At 40.6% G+C, this 25987-nt stretch overlaps 1 protein-coding gene across 8 annotated transcripts in view; it reads right to left on the bottom strand.

Annotated features, from left to right (window-relative positions):
• The window catches only part of DLC1 (DLC1 Rho GTPase activating protein), a 262569-nt gene that overhangs the window by 22494 nt on the left and 214088 nt on the right, over positions 1 to 25987 (bottom strand). For 7 of the 8 annotated variants that reach the window (XM_065060997.1, XM_065060996.1, XM_065060995.1 and 4 more), the window contains 2 exons: positions 4103 to 4174; positions 1150 to 1231 (listed from right to left, as the gene is read on the bottom strand). In XM_065060997.1, coding sequence (XP_064917069.1) covers positions 1150 to 1231; positions 4103 to 4174 — 154 coding nt within the window. Of the gene's footprint in view, positions 1 to 1149; positions 1232 to 4102; positions 4175 to 16322; positions 16481 to 25987 lie in introns of those variants that run through there. The other variant, XM_065061001.1, reaches the window with a different exon arrangement.

Consider the following 25987-nt stretch of genomic DNA (forward strand, 5'->3'; position numbering starts at 1 on the left):
ATTCATTAGAATTACTGACATTTAGAGTTGCAGACATTGTGCATGTAGTATTCAAAAGCATTCATTTTGAAGACAATTTGGAAAGCTGCCATACCAAAGGAAAGAGGCAGAAAACTGCACTTATTTCTAGGTAAAAGGAGATATGAAAAGTTAAGGCATTTTTTTGCCATTTAAGATTGTGGACTCATGCTAGAGGAGGTAACTGATGGGGCCATTGCAATTGGTTTTACGATAAAATCCCTAATGCTGAAGCTGTATTTCTCTAAGAGCATGCTGCCACAGACAGGTAAGTCTTGCTCCCTCTTTTTCTCCACCCATCCATTCTTCTGTCCCTGCAGCTGGCTCTGGGGTCCTGTCCCATCCTTCCCAACTACTCTGAACTTTGTTATGCCTTTCCATGGGCTGATTTAATTTACCAACCCAGCAAAGAACTACCCAGACTTCTTTTTGTGGGGTGAGTTGAACTGGTTTGTGGAAGGAGTCCATAAAAAACAAAGATACAGAACGGGAGCATGCTGCTGAGGGCAGCCCAGGCTTTGTAAGCAGTGGTAAACTCTTAGATTCACTCACATTCTCCCTTACAGCTAAAGCCACATTCACTTTGGTGATCACAGTGAGCACAGGGTGATGCACTGAGGTCAGTGTGAGGGTTTGTATACACAGCTTTTTGTTTTGTTTGTGTACATAGCTACTCACCAACGTAAGAAGGAGAGTAAGACAGTGGACCAGCATGGCTTTGCTAATACTGCTTCCAAAAAAATAACTCCTGTGAGCGAACTGATGCTACAGTTGTGTGAACAGATGGCTGTAGCCAGCACAGCTCTGCTTTCAAATACCTAACTAGTTTGGGAATTAGCAATGAAAGCAAATCAAGAAGAATAATAAAAAATACATCAATGTAATACCTGTCACAAAGACTCCTTTGACCTTCCTCCTAAAATTTGTTACAAATAAGATCCTCAAACATCATTAAGCCCAATATATTATTCTAATGAAAACCGCATACTGATAGTGGATAACAAAAAGGTCTCAAGTAAATGGTTATTTAATAGTAGATAATTCAGTTGAGGTTGTGCTTTTCCCAGGTTATAGTTTCTATGACACAGGAAGAGTTTTGTTTCAAAATGTAGTGTGATTTTTTCCACCTACCTGCATAAGGCCTCAATAGCATCTCTGTCCAGGAAGTCATGCTCTCGCTTGACTAGAGCAATGTCAATTGGAAAAAGTAGATCTGTAGGAACAGAGACAGATGAGGAATTAAAATGACTCTCAATCCCATCAGTGAGTTATTCCAAAACAACAATCTGCCTCCAGTTGAGCTCACCAAGATGCCAGTGACCGGCACTTCTTAGGCAACCATGTTACCATCTCAAATGTGAGATGTTTCCTTTTCCTGTACAAACTTTTGCTGTGCAGCTTTGGTAACTGAAAGTCCGTACGCAAAATGAGCAAAGCAGAAATTAAAAAAAATGTGAGAGGGAAAGAGGCAATTGCAACCTCCCTATCCAACATCAGAAGCGTGAACTGACTCAGGCTAGCTTAAGTTAAAGTAAATATACAATCTCCATCAAAGTACTAATATCTCACATTAAAGAAAAAAGGTCAGTAAACCTTAAATATCTGGTAAAGAATGGAAAGCAGAATCTCCTTGGCTGTAATCAAGCTATTGAGAAGTTTGACACTGCTACAACATTAATGAGATATGGACTGAAATGAAAGCAAGCCAAGCTGCATGCAGCCCATACTGCCTCCTTTCCTTAGGAGATTATTTAGATAAACAACTGGGAGACTGAGGGGGAGGAAACAATGTTGGCAGAGAGCTGAAAATTTACTACAGCTCTGAAACAGCAACCACATATATATTATTTACTGTCCTCCACAGATTCCTGACTGTCATGCAGGTCCTGATCTGGCATTCCTTGCACAGCCAAAACTCCCACCAAAGCCACTGCGTGTTCAGGGCACTCAGCAATACAAGGACAAACTACAAATATACTGCTGCAGTTGCACGCAACTTCCCTGGTCCAACCGATTGTCTACAAAATCTTAATCTCCAGAGACTAGGAAAGAATGAACTGAAATGATGAAAAGAACAGGACTGGTGTTAGTTTGTGGAAAGGTAGTTAATATTCTGGGTTTTCTATACCAACAGATAATCTCTCAAATGAACTATTTGTTCTAAGTTTGCCTGAGGAATAAACAAATTACAACATTTTCTGCAAAATGTAATAAATTCTGTCTTTTCTACAGAAAACCACAGTTTTAGCAAAGCAACTGAAAAATGCTCACTGATTAATCTCCATCTTAAATGTGTACTACGTGGGACCACTTCATTTGTACTATATCCAGTTGATTCATAGGTCTCCCCTTCACTATTTTAAGTCCAAGGTGCAAGTAAAGAAAACATTCAAATGATATTTTTCACCAGTTCTGATCTAAGTTTTTCCACTGAGGAAGTTAATACCTTAGAGTGCCCAGAAGAAAACAGATGGGACAATTTAAGTGTGAGAGGCAACTTGGGAGAAGATGACAGTCAGAACGAGTCTTTTTTTAATGCTTAATTTATGCTGCTGCTTTTTTTTGTTGTTGTTGCTGCTGCTGGGAGGACTTGCAAAAGACAATGGTATATTGTTTTCATATAAGGACGGCTGTCTTTCAATGGGTATGGCTGGCCTTGCTCTCATCTCTTGCTCTCATCTCTAAGGTCATTTTCATGTTAGATCAGATATGGTCCTACATTAGAAACTTTATATAAGTTTAGAGTCTTCAGGTAGGGCAATGGCAGCCATAGGTAGGACATGTTTTCTAAATGCAAGTAATTTTTTTTAGGACATTTACAGCTCAGCATACCATGAAAGTCACAAGCCCATATATTCAGCTGGGAGTCTTAACCCCAGTTTTAACAAAGACTGGAAGTACAGTCCAAGCTCTTAATCCCAAGAAAATCTTGGCATTTTCATTGGCACAAAAAGAAGGAAGAGAAATAATAAAAAGAAATTTCATTTCTGAACAGGCGAAGAAACCAAACAGGCAAAGAAAAGTTTCATCAAGTGCTGCTTTTGAAAGTGCTATTATCATCTCATATTGCCAATGCAGCTGCAAATCAAAGCTCAACGAGATCATTTTTCAAGAAGGTCAGCTCAGCATTTGCTGTAATTTCCAACAGTTATTCACTGGAAATAATGGACTTTCTATGCTCAGCCTTACAAGCAGCAGCTGGAGTTTGTTTTCTAAAAAATAGGAGGCAGATAAGACTACATAATAATTTCAGTACGATGCAAGTAATTTAAAGTGGTGTGTGGGAGAAATTCCGAACAATAATATAACTATATAAAAAGGACCTCTAGGATCTCACACTTAAAAAACCCCACTTCTGTATGTTACTCTGCATCAGAGAGTAAGAACTGCATGCCAAAACTCCAAGTTCCTAGTATGCTGGAGAGCCAACAAAGACAACAGTTTTGCTCAAGCAAAACCTCTGTAAAAGCACATGCAAAGTGAATCCATCCCACAAAAGGACAAAGATGGTGAGTGCAGGAGTCAGCTGTCTCTTTGAGGAGCTGCTACACAACTGCACAACAACAGCTTGTATGTTCTTTTTTCCCTTCATTGTGAGCCTCTGTCTAACACCAACTCAAACTGTTCTGAAAAACCGCAGAGGACTTGGGAATCATGAGGCGTAAAGACGCACCCACACATATGCAGAATTTCCTACCTCTGCTCCATTAGGAGAGCTGGCCGGCAGAGATGGAGACTGGGCTTGTAGCAGCGGGTGATTACATTTGCAAAAATATTTTCCTTTGTATTTTAACTACAGGGAATGTATCATGGTGCTAAGACGATTTGTGCTAGGAGGATATTTGGAAGACTCAGACCGAAACAGAAACCTGGAACAAATTTAAACTCCAAGAGTGTTTCAGTGTCTCATTGGGTTTGGTACATCCATGTGTGCGGTGGGTAGCAGAAAGCAGCCCGGTTCCTAAAACCTATCTTATGTGCTGGCACTTCAGTTTTTCCCCTGAATCTTATTTATTGGTGAATATTACATCTTATTCTCTAAAAATTGTCAGGGGATAGTCAACGTGCAAGCGCAGGTGCCTACCTTCATAAAGCTGTGCGTACTGCGGGAAGCCGGCAGCCCGCAGCCAGTCACAAGCTTCCTTGGCCTCGATTTCTGGAAGAGGACAGAAACAAGACACCCTCCGATTAGTGACCTGCAGAGAAAAAACTCCCTCTCCACCGCTTCTACTATTCCTGCTACAAAATCAGCATGAAGATATTCAGCAACTTTGAACTGAGATACAAGCTTGCTTATCCCAGTTTGCTTTTCTCCTCATGACCAAACATAGCTTAGACTATAGACAGCCACTAGCATTCATTCATGACCTACCAACAGCTCATCACTTTAGTACTCAAGAGAAACAGGCACAGATGAAAACTGCAGGAGTCAGGTTATTCCGTACAGGTTTTGTTAACACTTAAGAAACCATCACCGCAATCAACTCAAGCAGCATTTGTTCAACACATCTTATGATCCTCTTGGCAAAACTATTCTGTCTTTACAGAAATTCCTAGTAAAACTTGTAATAATGTGTGCTTTACATCTTGTAGACAGTACTGACAGACTCAAGCCCAAGAACAACCAACACACTGTACTGCAGCTCACTCAAGTGCGTATTAACTACCCAAAAGAACCTAGTTTCACTGGAGGTCTCCAAGGCATTTATGAGTTATGTGGTATATGACAGGAAATTCAGCTAACTTTCCCTCACACTACCCAAAACAGCATGCCGCAAAATTAAATTATTCACATACCTGACACTGAAAGAAAGGAAACATTCTGAACATGGGTTATATTAGTCTGTGAATAAATTATACATAAATTCATTTGTTACCTAATACATGCAGACATAAAGAAAATGTTATCTTACTAGCTCAAAGTAGGAAAATATAAAACGTATCTAGGATTTTCTGCAAGTGTTCAGGAAACAGATTGGGTTAATTACGTTCTAAAAATTTAAGAAAGCGCTACTGGGAATTTAGGTCCCTGCTTAGAACTGATCAAACAGACAGCGAGCAATCAGAAACTCTTAAAGTTCATCTGGCTTTGATTACATTCACTCTTCTTGATGGACCAGAAAAGAAAAGCTTCATTATGTACAACTCAGTACACAATTTTGCCACCTACTTGGAGAGGATACTATTGCTACCTGCTGTAGAAACCATGTGCAAAGTGTTTTGCTCAGAATTGCTCAGAATACAAGTTACCGCATATAGGGCAGTGAAAGAGCCAAGCATAACATAAGTAAAATATCTCAAGATTTTGGCACGTTATGAAATATTCCCAGTGAGCTATAGGTACACAGCTAAAATCAGATGAAATGGCAGGCAGATTTTAGCATCTCCAAAATGACAAAAATCCCCCTCTACTTTTCCAAATAGCTACAACAGGGTTAAAATATTTGTGCTTTGCCAGACCGCACTGGGTATGTATCTACATACCCAAACCAAGGGGTTAAGGTGAGCCAAAGCACAACATTCCAGATAAATAAACAGCTAAAAATCCACTCTCCCAGAAGTCAGGACAAGCAGGCATTTGTTTAGTTTGTGTTTGCTTCACCTTTGGGTTATGGGACCACATGAGAACAAGCACGTACAGACATATTGACTTAGCTACTCATTAAGAAAAAGCATTCTTCAATTCCAACTGCAAGTGATTGTAAAGTTTTGCTTAACAAAGTATTCTAATTTCAGTATCCTAAGGAAATACATGGGAAAGTTAATAAAGAAGGAAAAAAATAATCTAAAATATATTTAAAACTTGTACTGCTAAAGAAAGAACAAACAGTGGAATATTACTATCTCAAAAGCAATGAAAATGATAAAGTAAAAAAAATCTGCAATTACTTTTCAAGAGTACTTAAAATAAAATTAACTACCTTACAGGTCACATCCTGCATAATGATCTGGATGAATGAGAAATTTACTTGATTTAAAACTGAAAAAAAAAATATTGCTGATAACCAGTATTTACCTAAAAAATGCAGGGAGATGCTTATAGTGTAATCGGAAAAAAAGTGTCAGATTCCTTATTACTACAGTGGCTCTTAAATGCCTTTCAATATTTGCTCACAGGTCTTCTACTGAGCACCCAAGCTGTATGAACTGTAAAGTATTTCTAGAGCTAGAAAATTATGAATATGCATTTATTAGACTTTTTTTTTTTTTAAAGTTGTCTATAGAAGCTTTGTGTATCTTTTTTGCAAATACATATACAAGTTATGTGGAAGTCACATTTTATGGGCATGTGGTCAGGTGCCTTTGGGATTTTCAGAGCATATTTGCTTTCAAAACACCTTAGAGACTCCCCCAAGAAGCCTATCTAGGCAACAGATTACTTGAGCTATTCCTGGTTGGCTACAAGAATTGCAGAGTTTAATAAAACACCAGCACACCTGTTCATTGACTAGGCTTGGCAGACGCCTAGGGCTGCATACAGGACAACGCCAAGGGTTTAAAAGCGTTATTTGCCCCATGTCCATCTGAAACGCTTCAGGAAAGCCAGAGCTCTAGCCTCTGGCTCCTGTTGCAAGCCCTTGGATGAGTGAGGGGCTTGGAGCGCTGTCTTGAAGAAGGGGCGAGGGAATCTCCTGCGGCCATGGCTCTCTCCATGCCACCTCCCCATCTATATGGGTGGCAGAGCAGAGGCAGAACCTAAAAAAGCAGCTACTTTTGTTCAGCTCCAGTCGGCTAAACCCAAGATTGCTCCTAGACTCTACCAATCTGCTATGACCAGATGAACAGAAAGGCAATTTCCAACCCAGCTTCCCCACCTCTGGTTACGGAGGAGCCAGAGTATGAATAAAACTGTGTATGTATGTGAAATTCAGGCAGATCAAAATATAGCCAGAGGAGAATCCAGCCCAGGGTGCACTGAACAGGCTGCACAGAAAGGTGAGTACACAGAATAAGCTTCCTCACATAAGAGATACAAACTTTAACAGCTGAAAACTTATACAGGTAAACAGCACATTACCACAACGTAATTGGATTCTGCCTTTGAGAATAAAATACATTAGTTAAACCTGAGATTCCGGTCAAATCATTTAAACTATGCTAGAGGAAAATGCTCATTCCCACACTTTCCAAACACCAGCTTTTCTCCCAGCTCAGCAGCATCAGCCCTGGGATTCGTGGTTTGCCACCTGCCACAGTTTCACATCCAGGTGGACACTAGAATATGTGCAAGACCTTGTCATCCGGATCAGTGGCAACTGGGATAATGAGGGACAAAAGACAGAAGAACAGAGCTTCCAAAATCAGGTTTTTCCCCCTACTTTTGAAAAGTTTCAGTCTCCCAGGAGACCCAGGTTGCAGATGAGCTACAAACTCACTGCTGAGCAAAGCATCTGCTTGGTTGGGGCCAGCTGGGAGACACAGAGAGAAGAGGGAGCTTGCAGAGGAACTCTATCTGCCATAATATGCAAAGCAACTTCCCACCGTGAGCATCTTTCTGATGAAAACCTGGCAGATGAGCAGACAGAAGCTGCTGTGGGCAAGGGATGGGTCTCACTCCCTGCTCCGTCCCTGCCGTGCCACTTCCTTTCGAAATTAAACATCCTTGCTAGCTAAAACCTTTACAATAAACTACAATTCAGTATACATCCCAGGCAAGAAATGTATGTGCAGCTTTTCAGATGTGTGTCCTGTGCCCTCCCTCAGCAGCAGGAGGTTCTGGTATGAAAGAACCGCTGGCAAGAAAGAAATCACACTATTATTTCTAAATGTCCTGATACACAAGAAATTCTCTTAGAAAGTAAAACAAGACAAAACAACAACAACAAAAAACCCAAAAAGGAGTACAATGAAGTCTTTATTCTTAGTGTCGTGTAAGCAAACAGCAGGCAAATGTGTTGAAAAGGAAACAGGAAATTTTTATTGGAAACAGCTTTATTTGTTAGTCCGTTTCACAAAGCAGGCCTCCATGCTCAAATCAAGGGTAGGAGTTCCTTTTGTGTATGGTTGGGAACCATTAGCTCTTATTTACCCACTTCCTGGGGGGTTAGGAGGACCCAATTCTTCCCCAAACTGGTAAATGAAAATGGAAACTTGTAACTTCCTTTTTTGTTTAACTTTGGTTAAACTTGGCAAGTTTGCAGGTTTAAAACTTCATAGCAAAAATATTTCAATTCGCACCTTGTTTGATACTGCAACTGCAGAAAGGAGAACTCTAAAATGTCTATAGTCATTCACTGGATGATACCTGCCTTTGTACAGAAAATAGAACCTGCAGAGTCTGATGCCACAAAAATGCCCTTTGAGAAAACAATAATCATAGCCGTCTAGCTAGAAACAGTAAGGTCTATTAAAAAGTTAGACGGGTTTATTTTTTTTTCCATTTTCTCATTCTTCCTTGCCTTTTGTTTCCATGAAATAACATATAACTTAAGCATCAGCTCTTTCAAGGTCTTTGGGACAAGGTGCAAAGCAGATGCATCTTTGTACAGTCATGTATTGGCTCAATTTTCACCTAAGTGCTAAACATCATAGGAACAGTTCTTTCAAGCAGATGGTTTCCTCTTGCCCCAACCCAGACACCTTTATAGCCATATTAGCACCTCCACACATCAGGTCTACTCATCTCACCTTTTGGTTCTGTTAAGAGAGTAGATTGTAAAAATCTGTAGCAAAGACTGATGAAATCAATGCTGTTAAAACCAAGTTTCAGCAAAAACAGGCTTCATTGCTGAAGCTTGACTCCAATGCCATGCCTAACAACTGGTTTGTTTGGCGTTCTTTTTAGTCTTAATTTTTGACCAGGTCACTCTAGTTGAAATTCACTATTTGATTTTTTTTCTTTTTCCAGAAAACAATAATAAAAATTAAAAGAAAAAAAAAAAAGTAAAAATCAGATACAAAATCATCTGGCAGGAGAGTGTCTCCCATGTGATGCAGAGAACGTGATATCTCACCATGAATGAGATGAGCCCTCTTGCTCCTGACTATAATACATAAACCTCTAAAAATTATTTGCACATTTTCTAAGGCACAGTTGGAGCAAAAAGAGGAATCTTTCCTCTCCAGGATTGACACTCCAGTTCAATGGCTGCAAAAGGGCTTGAATGCTCAGAAGCTTATACTCTTCTGTTTGTATCAGAAACTACCTGTCCCTACATATTGTGTCCCTCTGAAATCTCTGGTGCTTTGCAAATATGTGTTCAACTCCAAAATACTGTCCTGAGCTATTAAGAAACTTTAAATCATTCAGGATCATATTTTTTTAAGACCAGCTGTGGTATATATGAGAAATATTCTTCTCTGGATAGAATTCCACTGCCCAAATACAATCATTTTTCCAGGTGCTTGAATTACATCCCTGACATGTGAATTGCGGTCCCAACACTAGATTTGATCACACTATTCCAACCACTCAGTCTATAGATATATGGACACAGTTGTGAAATCTGAGACAAACTGGGGAAAAAACTGCACTATGGCAGCTGTCTACGAACGAGCAGGCCAGGCACTGAAAATGATAAATCAGTTCTGTGTAATGTCATATGCCTGCAGCCCTTTAAAGCTGCGGCAGTGTGACTTCCTAAGAGCCTGCTATGTGTCCACGGCCTCAGATGGTTTTCACTTTGAAGATATGTGACTATAGCTTGAAAATAATTAAATTCCTTTTCATAAGTCTGTTTTTTATCAAACCTAGATAGCTAAATATTCCTTAGGCAGTATCATTAACTCAGTGCTCCACACCTTTCAAGAAAGCAGCAAGAACCAAAGAAAGAAAAATGTAGTTAATGAAGAATGGCATTTTATAAGGATAACGCCCTTAAAACAAACACTGAAACTTGCTAAGTTTGTCAATAAACATTCAACCACTAAAAGACAGAGTATTCTTAAAATCCCAAAATGCCGAATTTCTAACATGCCTGGAATCTCTCCTTATTCTAGGAAAACAATCCAGTCTTATATCACTATCCTAAAATATTAGTCTGACACATTCAGCCCATGAAGGATTAATTTCTGGATAAACCAGTGAGTCCAAGGGTTTTGAAGAGCTTGCAGGTTTTGAAGTGAAAGGTAACTGCCTTCCTGAGAGGGTCCCTTTTCTCCTTTCACCTTGGAAGCACAACTTACATTTGCAATAGCAGCTGCCTATTTTGATGTGCTCCTGCATTTCACTGTGCTTCAATCCACCTTCCACAGTCAAATGATACATGTTGTGATCCCCACTCAACGCCGCATACCTCAGCAGTCAATTCAAGCAGATATGGATGCACATATAATTTTAAGAAAACATTTCTTATCAAAAACTTTCTGGTGGGAAAAAAACCCACAAGTTCTTGAAAGAAGCCATACATGAGACCAAATATATATATTGCCTTCTAGTCATGAAAACCCTAGAAGGAAGTGGCGGTGGGGAATGTTACTCAAACATTTCTCAACTATGTGATGACAACTGAAGAAACACTCTCCTGGTGTTCCTGCTGGCTTTGGGTTAAACATGGGAATGGCTTTTTCAAGTTATGGAGCCTTGCAGCAAAACAGTAACTATGCTGCCGATGTTATGTATAAACCACAGGACACTGGGAGAAGAAACAGAGTATGTTTGGAATTTGTGTGGGAACAGAAGAAGAAGAAGTAAGGAAACAGATGTTTAAGATCATATATTGATAGTTTCTCTGAAAAAAAGTCAGGAAGTTTGAACACTAATTTTTTTCAGCAGAGCTTTTGGAAATGAGTAAATAGCTTACTTCCACTCATGGGGTTTTAAATTTGTTTATCTCTTTAATAATTAAAGTTAAATTAAAAAAAAAAGGTTTCCAAAACATCCACGTAGGTTTATGTTGTCTGTACATAATTTTGTTCCCCCTCCGCCCCCGCAACTGTACCAGGTTACGTAAAATAGCAGCTTTAATTGCTCACCAATCCTCTTGGCTAGCACAGGAAACACAATACTGCTTTTGTGAACCAAAATCTAATTAACTTGGATCTCCCTTTCATAGTCTTCAGCATGGTGAAATCACTTCAAAAGTTTTTCATATCAAAACGTAACAAGAGAAACAGCATTTGATGAAAATGTTTAAAATGTTTAGTGACTGAGTCAACACTTGCTGAAATCAATGGGAACCTCCATGAATTCCAGAGGAATCAAGCCCTTCCCATCATGGATCCATGGGTCTCTACAACCCAACAATACCCTTTTTCAGGAATAAAGATGGTCAGTTTCACAGCTCTCCTCGCTATTACTACCAAAAATAGATATTTAAAACGCGATTTGTGCTTTCTCGAAGCCCAGTTGTGCTGTGAACCCCACCCCAAGCATGGGGAACAGCCCAGGTGCTCATCAGAGCACAAAGAAGGACAGTGCCTGATGGCAGGAGGCCAGAGAGGGCACAACCACCACCCCCAGAACATGCCCAGGCTGGCAAGAGGTCCCCTCCTCTGTCAAAAAGACCTGGAGCAACTGTTACGCTCAGAAAAGCACCAAAGCAGCACCATTTCAGGATTTAATACAGGCATAGCAAGATAAAGGATCCTCCCCATGCATGCCTCTGTTGAGCACTTTCCCTATACACTTTGTAAGAGATTGCAGTTGCTGCTTATTTTCACACAATTAAGTATGTTTCTAACTGCCCAAAGTTAGCTGCATTGCTTCCTAATTTGTTGAAAACTTTGGAAAAGAATGTTTTAGGACACAAAAGAATCATCACTACTGTAAATCATAATTTATTCCCTTTTATTTTTTTGCATTTTGAGCATATACAGAAGTATTAAGAAAGAAATTCAGAAAACAATGTAATATAAATTTTAAAACCCACAGAAAACTAAAGCTTTATATGACAGTTTTCCTGCCAAAGAACAATTATTTTTATAGATTAAAGATGGTTTTATCCCCTTCATTTTTAAGAAGGTTTACAGATGAAGAGGAACAAGACGTCAAATGACTTAAAAAAACCTTAAGAAATAATTGGGCACGTGGGTTATTTATCTGGCCTGATTAACACAGGGTGGTCTTGGAGGAGGATTATTTGGGGCAGAGAAAGCAGTTAGTCAAATCCTCTGAAGGAGGTCATGTTGACAGATTCCAGAGTGAGAAACAAATCCTCCGCGAAAGACTGGGAAAAAGAAGATGACTTTAACCTTCTCTCAGAATTGACTTGGTTAGAACAACCTTCGAGAATGTACTGAAGGGCAAACATTAACTATTGCTATTCCCAAGTCCAGCATTAATATGCTGTATGCAAAGCTCAAGTCAAAGACTCATTAGGCTCTGGAGGGAGGTAAAACCGATATGTCGAGTGTGACAGAGACTTCCTCTAAAAGGGCCCAAAGTCTGGGTTACCTGTTCAGATCTAGGAGATGGTAGAGCTGATCTGAGCTGTCTCAATGGTTCATACAAGGGAAGGCAGATTTTATACAGACAATAGCTTCTAGCTCGTTAAGCCTCAACCTCAAAACCATCTGCACACATAGGAAGAACTGTATGAAAGAAGGTCAACCTTTGCATCATAACCGTTTAATGCTTACTTCACTGATGACCCAGTCCCCAAACTGCACCCATTGTGGATGATGCAACACTGGATACGAAAGGTCAGAAATACCTGTGGCACAAAGCTGGATGTATGTCAGCTGAACGCCTCTTTCCCTAAATCATAATTAAAGACACAAACCTAGATTTTTCCCAAAGCAAGTATCACGATGAACTTTCTACTTTCAGATATTATAGACAGTTACAGTATTCTGTCTGTGATATTGCATACTTGAAAATGCTTTTCTTAGTTTCTGATGTAATGGTCACGCCTTGCAACTTCAACTTTGGGGATAAGATAATGATCTAGATACAGCAGAGCCATTGTAGCACTGCAAAGCCAACAAATCACTGCAGAAGAAAGAAGAGAGACCACGTTTGTGAAGAAGAAGGGAAGCTAAAACAGATGACGAAGCTTTACACTGGAAAGTTTCTTGTATCTCGCAGTGCACAGGAAACTGGTTATCAGAGACACATACAGAGAGCAGAGGAAAGGGTGGCCAGCACAGCATCCAGTTCTGCATGTCCACAGGGTCACAGAAAGACCATCCCCAAAACACAAGAATGCAGAGGGGATATATTTTTCCCAATTCTGAGTCTTCAGCAAATGACAATAATAGTTTGGGGAAGTTCAATCTATGTCCACTGCTGGCTTCAGCAAATGTATTGCATGTATCTCCTCAGGAGCATTATTTCACAGACTGAGATGCTCATTTGAATGGACAGTTTCAGATAAATATAAAATAATTATATTTAAAACCAAGCCTAAGGAATTTTGCACCATTTTGGGCTTTAAAACAATGTACCCACCATAAGTGTGCCATCATATTGCATCTCCATTAGAAGAGAGACCAGACAATATTTTTCCTGATCCAGTCTCATCTAACACTTTCCCTTCTCAAGGGAAACAAATACTTGTCAATATTTGAAAGAATATTCATTCTCACAAATAACAATGCTAGCATGCTCTCCTAAAGACAACAAAGTACTTCAGAAAGGTGTGTAGTATTACCTGTAACTTTCAGATAATGAAACTCAGTGAATTAAACTGAAACACAGAGGAGTAAGCAGAACAATATGATACCCAGTGAAGTATATAGGGACATCATCTCTTTACTTAGCAGAGACAAAACCATCAAGTTTTCTGTGAACTGCAGATCATTTGATTTCTATAATATGCACAGGAAGGAAGGGGAAACATCTGAAGTTATTTTTATTTCCCCAAGTCTTCTGGCTATACTGTATGAATGCTAGGGTGGGTCTAGCATTGTCTGAAATGTGTCAGGGTCCTTTTGCATAGCCTCATTTCCTTCTTCCTGTTGCTAGGAAGGATAGTTAAGCATGAAAAGCACTTGTTTACAGTACAGGACCATCCTGTTAAGCACATGAGTTCTCTTCCTCCATCTCCTTTTAAGCAGCCCAGGGTGCAGTTGTGTTTATACTGAAACCAACAGCACAACTCCAATCAGAGGGCAACTAGAAGAGAAGTTTGAATCTCTAAAGAAGCACAAACATAACATATTGTGGTATACTGGCCAGAAAAAAAGAAAAAAAAACCAACAAACCAACAACAACTTTATCTTGCAAACTGCATCTCTAAATATTTGCAGAACTCAAATTCACATGCCTCAAACAAACTATTGCCTAGAGTGTAATGAATCAGAAGAACCAGAAAAGTCTCATCTTCTTCTAGGAATCCTATTATAAACATTTGAGTGCATAGAGACAACTGCAGAACCTTTTTCCTGCCCCCACCAGACACAAAATACTCAGAGTACTTCTGAGTTTCCATGACCAGCATCAGACTTTCTCTCTGTCCCAGCAAGGGCAGCTGCAGAACTGGCTGGGAAGACCCTGACTCAGGAATTAAAAATCCTAGACTAAATCTACGCAATTGAGATTTAAATCCCAAATAGAAGCATGACATGATAAATTTTTGCTTTTAACTACCACTTCAAAATGAAATTTAACAATAGCTCCATGGTGTTTAAAATAATGTGTCTGTACTTCCTTTTGATTAAAAAAAAAAAAATCAATTAACAAACCAAGTTATTTTAAAAGAAGATAAAGAGAACAGGAAGTCACAGAGGTTACAAAAGGTAGCTCCAAATGCTTTGATTTCTATGAACTTGTAGATGAAAGGAATAGTCTCAAAACAATATCTACATCTTCTTTTGCATATACTATATCCTATTATCAAAGAATCTCAGCCATAATCAGGATTCCACAGGAAAACTGCAGCAGTAACCCAAACTCATTTTGCTATAGAGACATCATCCTACTTCCCACCCTTTCTGGTTTTTGTTACTCCTACTGGAGATGCAGATCAGGATGCCTAGGGGACATCAATAAGGATACCTGGAAGACAAGATAGCAGGCTACAGCTGAGAAATCAATGGAGGCACCTAATACCAGCTCTGTGTGCTGTCAGCCAGCTGCACCCTGGTTGCCAGACAGATGCTGAATGAGTCTGGCACTGAGGTGTTGATAGATTCATACTCAGAGGCTTGTATGAAAGCTGCTTGTCTATTCTTGAAGTTCAGTACAAACAGCCTTAAAACACAACCTGACTCAGAGCATTGTTATTGATTTGCTGCCGGGAGTTTCTTGGTCAGGGCAGGGAAATTCAAACAGATCACACTTAATCCTATTTAAAACAAAAAACCAATCAAACAAACAAAAAACAAAAAACCAAAAAACACCCAACTGCAATTGATGGTTAAGGTGAAATTACCCTGGAAAGACCAGGGAATGTAATTTTACTTACATCAGGCAGAACCTTCTGACCTAGTTAATTAAAAGTTTAAAAATTAAAACAACAACAACAACAACAAAAACACAACACCAAATAAATAGATTGTTGTACCAACAGTAAGTGCCCTTGACTAGCAGTAGAGCTCATTAGGCTAATGGAAACGCATCGCTCAACAACTTCACAGTTACGGTGGAAGTAAGTCATTGGTCGTTGTTTGCAAAAAAGGGGGGAGTGATATGGAAGGTAAAACTGCCCGACTGGAAAACAGCATCGGTTTTCTGTTTGCCTAGAAAAGGGGGCCAGGGGTAGGGGGGGGTGATCCCGAGTGGCAGGAGGTGCCGCTCCTCCAGGGGGATCAAAGCCGCCGGGGGTGACATCAGGGCTGGCCACCGCCGCACGGGGGGAGCCACCGGACTCCTGGAGGCCATCGGGCTAATTACGAAGAACTTCAAAAGAAACTCGACGTTTCCCCTCTCGCTGGGACTCCCAGAAAACAAACAAACAAAACTCCCCAAAAACCCGAAACGCCAAAAAAGAGAGAGAAGACATGGCCACGGTGCCCTTCATAGAGGCCGCATCCGGCGCGCTGCTCCGCGCCCGCGGCTCCTCCGCGGCTCCGTGCGGATGTTAACCCCTTCGGCTCGCGCTTCCCGACCACGGCCGCACCGAACCGCCACTTCCCAGCGATAACTCATTCCGGGCTCCCGCAGGGCTCCCGTCTCACCTGGGGCTGCTCCCGCCCCGACGGGCGCTTCTCAGCCCCGCTAAGGCGGACGGGCCGGCGGGGCGAAGACCCGCGGCTGAGGACGCTCCGCACCGCAGAACGGGGCAGCCGTCCGACTCCCCAGGGAGCCCGCCCGCGCCCCTGCCAGCGCTGTGGGATCACGAAAGAGGGACGCCCGTGCCCCTAGACCCCACACCACCCCCCGAAGCACCTCTCAGCAACGCTGGCGGCGATGCGCAGAGCCTGCGCCCCTCGGCGCGCAGCCGCCGCCACCACCTCCCCCATCGGGCAGAACCCGAGCTTACGTGTGAGGATCATGGTCTCTGCCGCGCTCCCTCCGCGGCGTCTCCGCGGGGCTGCCTGCCGGGCTGGCTCACTACCTGCCTGCCTGCGCCCCTGCCTGCGCGGCGGCAGCTCGCAACTGACACCCGGCGCGGAGCAGCGGCGCGGCAGCCCGGCCCCTTCAGGCTCCCCCGCCCCCAGGGCCCGCCCCGCCACCGCCCGCGCCGCTCCGCTCCGCGTCCCGCGTCCCGCTCCGCGCAAGGAGGGAGGCTTGAGCGCAGGCAGGCGCAGCTGCCACATGCGGTTGCCTGGCCACAACCCATAAATACAAGCAGAAAGCGACATACACACACACGTAAACGCCCCATTCGTTGCACACCTGGGGGGTCGTCAATGGGAACTTCATAAAGGTAATACGGTCAAAGACAATCTAATGGCTTACGTCCCCTCTGCTCCTCTGTGATTTTTAATGACTGTATCAGCTATCGTGGTGGCCTTTTAGGCAATAGTGATGATTATAAAAAGCAACCATCAAGGCTCTAAGTAGTTTTTCCAGCAGCCCAGGGCATGGGGATGCTGAGCCTTCAGCCTGGAGCAGGCTGTGCAGGGTGGCCAGGGGATGCTGGTACCTCCCTGCCTGGGCAGCGTGTTGAACAGTGCTGCAAAATGTTGAAAATGCCTGCACACCATCAAAGTCTCAGTCTAGACCTGGATGGAAACCAGCAAGTATTTTCCTTTGGGGACCACAGCACAGCTATAGGCATGGCTTACAGATAGCGAAGCAAAGCCTGGCATTCACAGATCTGTGCCTGGGAGTCACACCCTACAACATTTACTCCCCTGTATATTTTGCAAAGATTGTTTGAATGCTTTTTCTTGGTTGACGCACATGTTCAGGGTTTTAAAATGGCACAAAATAGCTACTTTTGAGCAATTGCCAAACTATCAGTGTGGAAAAGAGTACTGTGAAATTTTGAAATTATCTGGGTCCCATCAAAGGTTATGATTGGTTCATTCTCTTCCAAGCCAACATCATATTTTATACTCACTGGTGTTATTCTAAGATTCAGTTGTCGTTTCTGCACTATGATCTGTCAGATATGGAGTATATATAATGTGGTGCCTAAGCAGGCAATTTGCTGAAGAATAAATATCTCCCCCTTCTATAGGCTGCAAACTGTGGCCAGTTGGCTATTATAGTGTTGTTTCTGGAAGCCCCTACACAACTCCAGGTCATTAATTTACTTTAATAGCCCAGAAGAGGATGGAACTGCACTATATCTTCAAGCTTGACTTCACATATGTTACCCACTTAATCAATTACCTCTTCATATCTAAACTCACTCCAGCTCTTTTTGGCATAGCCACGTTTACCTGCATTTTTGAATGCCTCTTGTAAGGCACCAGGTTATTTGTTTACAAGGTAGGTCAGGCCCATAAAATGTGAATTTTGAACTCTAACACAGGGAAGACAGACATATGTTACTCCCCAGATGCGGAACAGACAAGGTAATCCCAGTCTAACTGGCTTTCTGACTGTATTGTCTATAGTTGTATGCAGTTGGTAAACTAGGAAGTGACAGACTAGTTATGACAAGAGATGGAAAACACTGGTTGCACATTGTGTGTGATTTTCAGACTCTGAATTCTAGAAAAGAGAGAAATTGTTTCTCCAACACGCATCTCCAAAAGGAAGGGAACAAAATTAAATATCCAGAACATGTGGAAAAGCATGCTGGTACTAAGGTGTTTCCATCATGATGGTAATCCTGGAACTAGAAGACCACTGTGTGTCAAGTTAATACCCTCAGTAAAAAGCAGGGTTTATTCTTGTAAACAGGGACTGCCTAGGCTGCGTCCTGGACCAAGCCTGCATGTCTGTATAAGCTTTTGTATAGGACCCACAGGAAGCTTTTGGAGAAGGAGAGAATGGACTTTTACTCTGCAGAAAAAAATGGATTTGAATGACTTGGCAGTGTGAACAGGAGCTGAAAAAAGCTAAGAGTGAGAAAAGGAGACGTGCAGCAGTGAAGTAAAATCCGAAGCGAGAGGGTTGCTTGACAGATGCAAAACAAAAATTTGAAATCCAAGAGTTTTGTTTGAGGATTCTGAAAGGGGTGAGTGACAAGATTGGCAAATACTTGACAAACATGACCCAGACACAGAAGATGGGAAGCTCTCAGTAATTAAATCAAGGGTTATCATTCTCACCTCTACCACTTTGTAAAAGAGCAAATGAATGATGATGCTGATAATAAACCACTATATTTGTGCTTTAGTTCAGCTCTCCTGTTCTGCTTGCAAAGCTAATCAGCTCCCATGGTAAAACAGGAATCTCCATCCTCATTCAGCCTTTGCGGATTCCCTCAGCAGTGTCAGAACCAGTGACTTTTGTGATGGAGCACTCTGTCTGCTGGGATCACTGCTAAATAGATGCTGGAGGATTATCACTGACCTGGATTAGATTCTTGCTGGTAATCTGAAAGAGAAAGGCTTTGATTCTAGTTTGTTATCAACCCTTGAAGACATGCAGTCTCTCCGGCTTGCATTTTAACTTGGAATTCTATGGGGCTGCTTAAGCAGGCGTATTTTCGGAGCTGAAAAGCAAGGCACTGGTCTCGCATTTGCTGTAAAACGTGCTCAGAGGAGCATTCCACCTGAGGCATGGGTGTTTAGCAGGCTACAACCACCCTAATCACTCATCTGGCTTTAAAGAGCCTTATGAAATCAGTAGAGCTTTGGCCTTTAATATTTTTATTTCTTTATCTCTCTGGCTATTCAAAGATCAGGCAGCTGCCTGACAGAGACACAGGATTTTAGCAGCAGCCTGCCTAAGAGGATTGTTTCTGTGGAGTACTGTTATCCTTAATGCAATCAATGAACTCTCGCTGGATGTAATTGTAAAGGATTGCCCGACAGGCACAATTATTCACTTTAAAAGGTGAATTCTCCTTCTGTTGTGACTGCATAAGGGAGTGATTCGAAGGATGGCATCTCATAAGAAGGACTTGATTGTCCTCCGTTTTCCCTCCCAGGCCCAAATGCCTTAATGGTTAACTGTACCCTTGTCATCCTTTTTCTTCTAAATTGTGCAGTACACAGAGAAGTCCCAATTCACAGTGAGTCAACTGACCTGCTGGTACAAACACAGGATTGTCAGACACATGATTGCAATTCTAAACGCTAGTATTAATATCCTCTTAGCAACAGCATGATAGATTATAGAGCAGTTTCAGCCCAAGTTTCCAGGCCTCTGGCTCTAGGCTTGACTTCCTGGTCAACTGGAGTATTTGGGTGTAGTATTTCCACAGTCCAAAAGACATTCATGTTCCAACCATTGTAAGTGAAATAATTTATTTTGCATTTTCTAGCACTTGACTTTACCAAAAACTAGTTATTTAAGGGAGCCTGTAGTAGTTCAGGCCTCTTGAAAAAGAATGTTTGCACTATCACTTCTCAGAGATAAGTAGTATTAGGATCGACTTGTGTTCAGAGAAGGAAAGCTATTGTTTCGCCTACTGGAGAATCACAAAATAAAAGACACCTTTCCAAAATACTTTTTAACAAAATATATAGTAAAGTCATTATGCTGTATAAACATAGGTGCTGCTCTACTGCTGAAAATTGATGGGTTCTCTGCTCTAGAAATCTTCCCTTAGCAATAAAAGTATTTGAAATACTACCAGCTTGACATGTACAAGGGACTCTTACTTTTATTTGAACCCAGACAACATTTAGATTTTTTTTCTTTTCTCTCTTTTTACAGTAAATAATAAAGAAAAATAACTTTTTCTTATTCTTTGTGGTGCATATAACTTATTTCAAAAGGAGGGATCAGTAATCCCTATATTTTTTCCTGTTTCAGAATGCCCTTAAACACCATGAGTTCAACAGTTCAGGCTAAAAATGAAATTACCAGGTTCACACTGTACTTAAGAAAGGCTCTACTATATGGAAGCACAAAAGGACGAGATATAAAAATTACAGTGATTATGTAGTTCGACAAAAAGACAATTTGGTAAAGTACAAATAAAGATAAATTGAAACAGGAGGAGGAGAAAAAAATATTTTCATTCCATTTTAAACACAGAGGGTAATCTAGTTTACACGGAATACCCTTGGTTTATGGACATTAGTGGAGACACAGGGTGTCTTTTCCATGTTGTTTTTAAGATGCTGCCACTGGTGATGATCTATTTTTTAAAGACTGAAGAATTTTCTACTGTAAATGGATCTGCCTTCCCTTCAATTAAAAGTTATATTTTTACATCATAAAAAGTGATTCACCTTTGGAAGAATAACCAATTTAATTTAACTTTCAAGAAAGTAAGAGAAGTAGATTTGGATAAAGTAAACCTTTTTTAGAAGAACTGCTAGAGGATGATAGTTAGAACTTCTATCCTGTGATGAAGGCTAGAGATGATCCAGAGTAAATATATAGCTTGTGGCATGTAAAAAAAAGTGCTCCTTCCTTTTACTCAAATTCAGAATAACTGCTCGTTTGCTAATAAAACAGCATCCCTAATTGATTTCAGCTTCAGAACAATGATTCTGAACCTGATATTATCAGGAGGACTAAAGTTTTTGCATATATTTGGTGCACCTGGTCACACCAGCAAGACCAAATGGCTATGCAGGTCACAAGGGAGTGACTCTAACATGCTCCATTAGAGAAAGCTGTAACACAAGTTTGGCTCTGCCAATGCCCTATCCCTAGGTTTATCTGTGGTAGCTGCCTCGGTGGCTGTGTGGCAGCAAAGCTCCATCATGGCACCAGAAGTCACCCCGGCCCTTCTCCTGTCCTTGGGGGTCATTGGAATGGCAGCAGACATTGGAGAGTCACACCCCTGCTTCTCTTCCTCTGCGCTTACAAGTCAACCTTAATTAAAACAAGATACAAGATGCAAGTTGGCAACTAAAGTAGATGAGAACTGAAAGGCTGGTGCCTTAAACATGTCAAAACAGTGTTTAAAAACCGGTTATGAAGCATATGTGTTGTAGTAATTCATAAGATGCTGGACTTTTCGGCATGATACCCTGGGACAGACCATGTCAGCCACACAGTGCCCAGCTGGGGTTAAAATGGGGTTAAAAGGAGTAGAAGGGAAAGAAAGGTGGTTTTGTTTGTTTGTTTGTTTGCTTTTGTGTGTTTTTTTTGTTTTGTTTTGTTTTTATATATTTTTTTTTTATTATAGTAAGTACAGAAGTACGAACAATGAAATATGTCCTTTCAAGAAAAAAGTTTTTATTACTTCCACCTTCCATGTTGTGTGATCCAAGGGTTTTTAGTTAAATGAACGCCATATTCATTAAACTTATTTCCTCTGGAGGAAATAGGCACATGCATCCACCTGGACCAGTTGACCCATTATGTGAAAGACTGCTACTGCTTTAGCCTTGGGGAATCTCCAGGACTCAGGAAATAATTTTAAACCCATGACTTAATAAAGCACAATAACTATGGCAACTGGAACACATACACTGTGATGGCTAATTTCACTTCAGCGTTCATCAAGGGATTTACTGACTTAATACTATAGCCTGGAAAGTAGCTATTGTTAATGTAATTTAGAGCTACGGAGACAGGGAAGAGGGAAAACACGTTCATAAGCCCAGTGAACAAAGTCAGGCCCGATATAAGTCAGGACAGATTCATAATCCTTGTCATTCCTGCTCTTGACAGAGCACTAGACTGAGACTCAAGATATCTGTGGTCTTATCCTGTTTTAACTTATTGGTCAGCCTTGGTCTATCTGTTTCCATTCTCATACTTCATTTTTCCCTAGATAAAATGGGGCGAATAATGCCTCTTTTGAAAGCCCTTGAGATGTACTGCATAGAGGGTTGTATGAGATTATGATGCTGATACTGCGCCTAATAAAAGTCCTCTTGCAGATTGCCAGTTTGACTGCGTCTTTCATTGCCCGTGCCCATGCTCTTGCTTTTTGTAATTGAAAACCAGCTTACAGCAGAATTACCTTGTGTTTCATTGGGGGACGAGGTAGATGTGTACATGCAGACAGTTACTTAAGGGCACCTTAAGTAACTTGCTGGAATGTCAACACCCATAATGATGTCTGAGGAAAGACGAGCGAAGTGGAGGGGGAAGCTAGCTGTCTTACCAGCAAGAACAAACTGAGTTGGAGAAGATTTATTAGGTGTATATTACCCAGATAAATGTGATCCCGACTTGAATGGGAGCCAGCAATAGCAAGGAGAAGAGGGTCAGGCAGAAAGAAGTGGCTGTTCAGCCTTCGTCTACAGAGTCGAGACCTGACGGGGATTAGCAGGAGTAAAAGAATTGTTGGGGTGTTCATTCGTCACTCTAAAATTTAGGATTATGAATTCTAAATGGATGGCCAGTTTTGCTGAAAAATGCTTTCTCCTCCTCCATGCTACATTTGTCTTTTCATGCCAGCATGTTAGAGGGTGAGAGTACTGTATGATATTATTTATGAACATGATAAAATACACAGAAGTGACTGACAGCTTAATAGGAGCTTGCATGTTTTAAAAACAAAGACACATATTCTGTTACATGACCACAAGAAAAAGAAACATGGAAAGCGGTTAGTTTGCTTTCATATTTCAACACTGTCACATTATGAAGGGCTACCTTTTTTACTCTGCTTGTTTCTGAGGTTTCACTTTCACCTTCATATCATTTTACAAAGAGATACGGTAAATGAGTTTGTTCTTGAGACAGCAGATCTCTTATGTCTAACCTTAGCGCAGAGCAGCTTTTAAAAATGTAAACTCCAAATAATAATAATAATAAAAGAGTCTCATTTACTATTCCTTATTACTGGGAGTATATGAAAGAGTATTGTTTTTACTAAAGCAAAAAAAGAAGTCAGGGTCCTCTCATATTCTGAAATCCCTTTTTTCCCATCAGACTTCAAAATGCAAAGACAGGTAGTAGTGACTGGAGAATACTTGTACAGAAATCTTTTTGTCCAATACACCTGACAAACTGAGTTTACCTGGTTGTTACATTAAACTTTGCAACAGCTGTGTTTGCTTTAGCTCACTCACTTCCTATTATTTTAAATCAAAAATACAATGAAGCAAATTCGTTAATGTTGTAGATGGTCATTTTTGAAGCCTGTGGTTACCCAGTAATTTGCAAGAGCTAAGGAGCTACCTATGTAACTCTGTTAAACACAAATTATTCTGGTGTAATGCAGATTTGGCTTCCAGATAACAGGCTTACTCGTTCCATAGCAAACAATTCATATTTTTATACAACAACTTTAGCAACAAAAACATCCTGAAGAACCCCTTTCTTCCTACATCACCTCCAAGTGTCCAGCTGCCCTAGTAATGTGATGTGCCCTGTATGAATCTCACAAATTGCATATATGGAACAGATGTAGCTCTGATGTTTTAAAAACCCTTTTGCCACTGAATTCTTCAGGTCTTTTGTTTCTGATAGTTTTACTGAAGATTCATTAACATATACGATGACTGGTACAAAATAATAAACCTTAAATAGATGTGTAATTATTTCTTCATGGCACTCAGCTAAATGTATGAACAACATTATTTGTACAATGTGATGCCAATAAGGCTATGGATCATTTGTGGTCCTGAGAAGGACCTTTTTTGAGAAAAGTAACACAGGAGAAAAAAGTCTGATCCTGCTAACCTGCTTTTTGTTTGATCACAACTCCAGAGAGTTCAAGGCAGCCAGGGACGTACCCGTGCTAGGATCAATGGGGCAAGTGATTAACAGTGATAGGACACCCTGCACCTTTCATGTTCAAACCAGAACATTCTCTCCTTTGAAACAAGAGCCTTTACATCACTCAGTAGAATTATATTTCTCATGAACAGCATTAGAGTACAGAAATAGTCTCAGTTTTCTTTTCTGAGGAATCTTTATTTTTTCCAGATATAGAAGGTCTATTAAACCTCAGAATTAACAGTGCTCCTGGCATCTGATTTTTAGTCAGGAAGTATAAACAATGGTTTGAAAGGTATATATGCAGAACCTTCCATCTGATTTACCAGTAGCTCTTTAGAATCTGTCATGCGTGTCATACTGACCTTACAAACTTAATTACCTAAGCTCAAAGAAACCATGTGCTTGCCTCTCAACTCCTTAATGTAAATCAGTGACAGCACTAAGAAAAAGCCCTAACAAAAAACATCCTGAAAACTTAGATTCTAATGGGTCAGAATATGGAATTTCTCAGATATGGAATGAATTGAATTCTTTGGGATATCTTTGGAAATAAAAGCCACATCCCACTTGGCATATGGTGCAAGAATCCCACATGTCAAAAAATTATAAGCCAGATATCCCAAAATCATAAGACTGTCTTGAAAATAACACGTTTTAAACATACGTTTTAGAAACTTTCTGGCTTTATATCAAATATAAGAATTTTATGTTATTGCCAGTGTGTAAAAACTGAACAAAATCCCAAGCCTAGTGTTCACCTCTAAGTTAAACAGGTATGTGAAGAGTTTGGTAGCTTCTCTCCTTTACTACTTCTGTTGCATTTCAGAAAGGGAGCTGACTTCATCATGGGATCTGGGCTGCATGAGAAACTTCCTGGCTGGCATACAGAGGCTTTGCTTCTGAAATAGCGAGCTACTGACCACCAAGGCAAGCTTTTAGCTAACCTAGGCTTCCTGAGTGCTCTGTCTATTTCTAGAAGGCAGAATAGCTTCCTGTGTTACCTTCTGATAACACTTTTTTTTTTTTTTCCTAAGCCATGAAAAGAGCTCTGCACCTGGAATAAGAGTTTGTTCATGTCTGTAGCACCTATATTAGGTATTTCTTTCACCTGCTGCCAGTTTATTAACCTATTTTCTTCCATTTCGTTCCCTTCCTTTCCCTTCTATTTCTTTCTTCCTATTCCTCTTCCTTCTTCCTAGCTAGCTGCTACCAATAGTGATTGTGAGGAGCAGAAGAGCCCTCCTTAGTTCTTTTCCTCATCTCCTCTTCCTTTGGGCAATGCAAGCAAAGAGCAGGTAGAACACAAGATCCAGAGCTGTTGAACAGTGTTCCCAATGAAGGGAAAAGCATACAAATTAATAGAAAAATATATCAAGTTTCTAGGAGGAGTGGGGAATCTAGAGCTCTAAAGGGAAATACAAGAAGACTGAGAGATATGAAATCACTGGTAGACTGAGTGAACTGTGCCTGAGTGAACCATATCTGCAATTGTACAGCTAAAATGTAAATATAGCAATTAATTTAATGGTTCCATGGTGCCAGGTGATACTATTCAGAAGCCTTGGATATGAACAAATACAGTAAATGAAACAGGAAAGAGAATGGCCTCCAAGCATCCCCCTGAATTTCAGCTACAATTGCTTTATATAGCAATTGGTGATGTTAGGATGGAAATTGTCAGAGTATACAGAGTGTTATGTAAAAATAAATTGAGAGCTACCCATAATTTTGTAGCTATTCTATAACATAATGCAAAGCAAAACGGAAAACTCAGACAAACTCAAGACAATTAAGGTGAGTTCGTGTACTTATCTAGAAATAGTTTTTCTCATCTTGCACAATCTCCTGCCTTGATTAGAAAGGGCTTTGTTTATTTTAGGGTAGAAAGGAGTTTAAACTTTGTTCCTACAAATCCATGTATGCAACTCTATTTGAGTGGAAGGGTATATTGAAATTTGAGCACATAAGTACTTGCAGGATCATGGCCTTAATTTTTAGATG

Source organism: Columba livia, chromosome 4 (genome assembly GCF_036013475.1).
Source record: "Columba livia isolate bColLiv1 breed racing homer chromosome 4, bColLiv1.pat.W.v2, whole genome shotgun sequence".
Lineage (NCBI taxonomy): Eukaryota > Metazoa > Chordata > Aves > Columbiformes > Columbidae > Columba > Columba livia.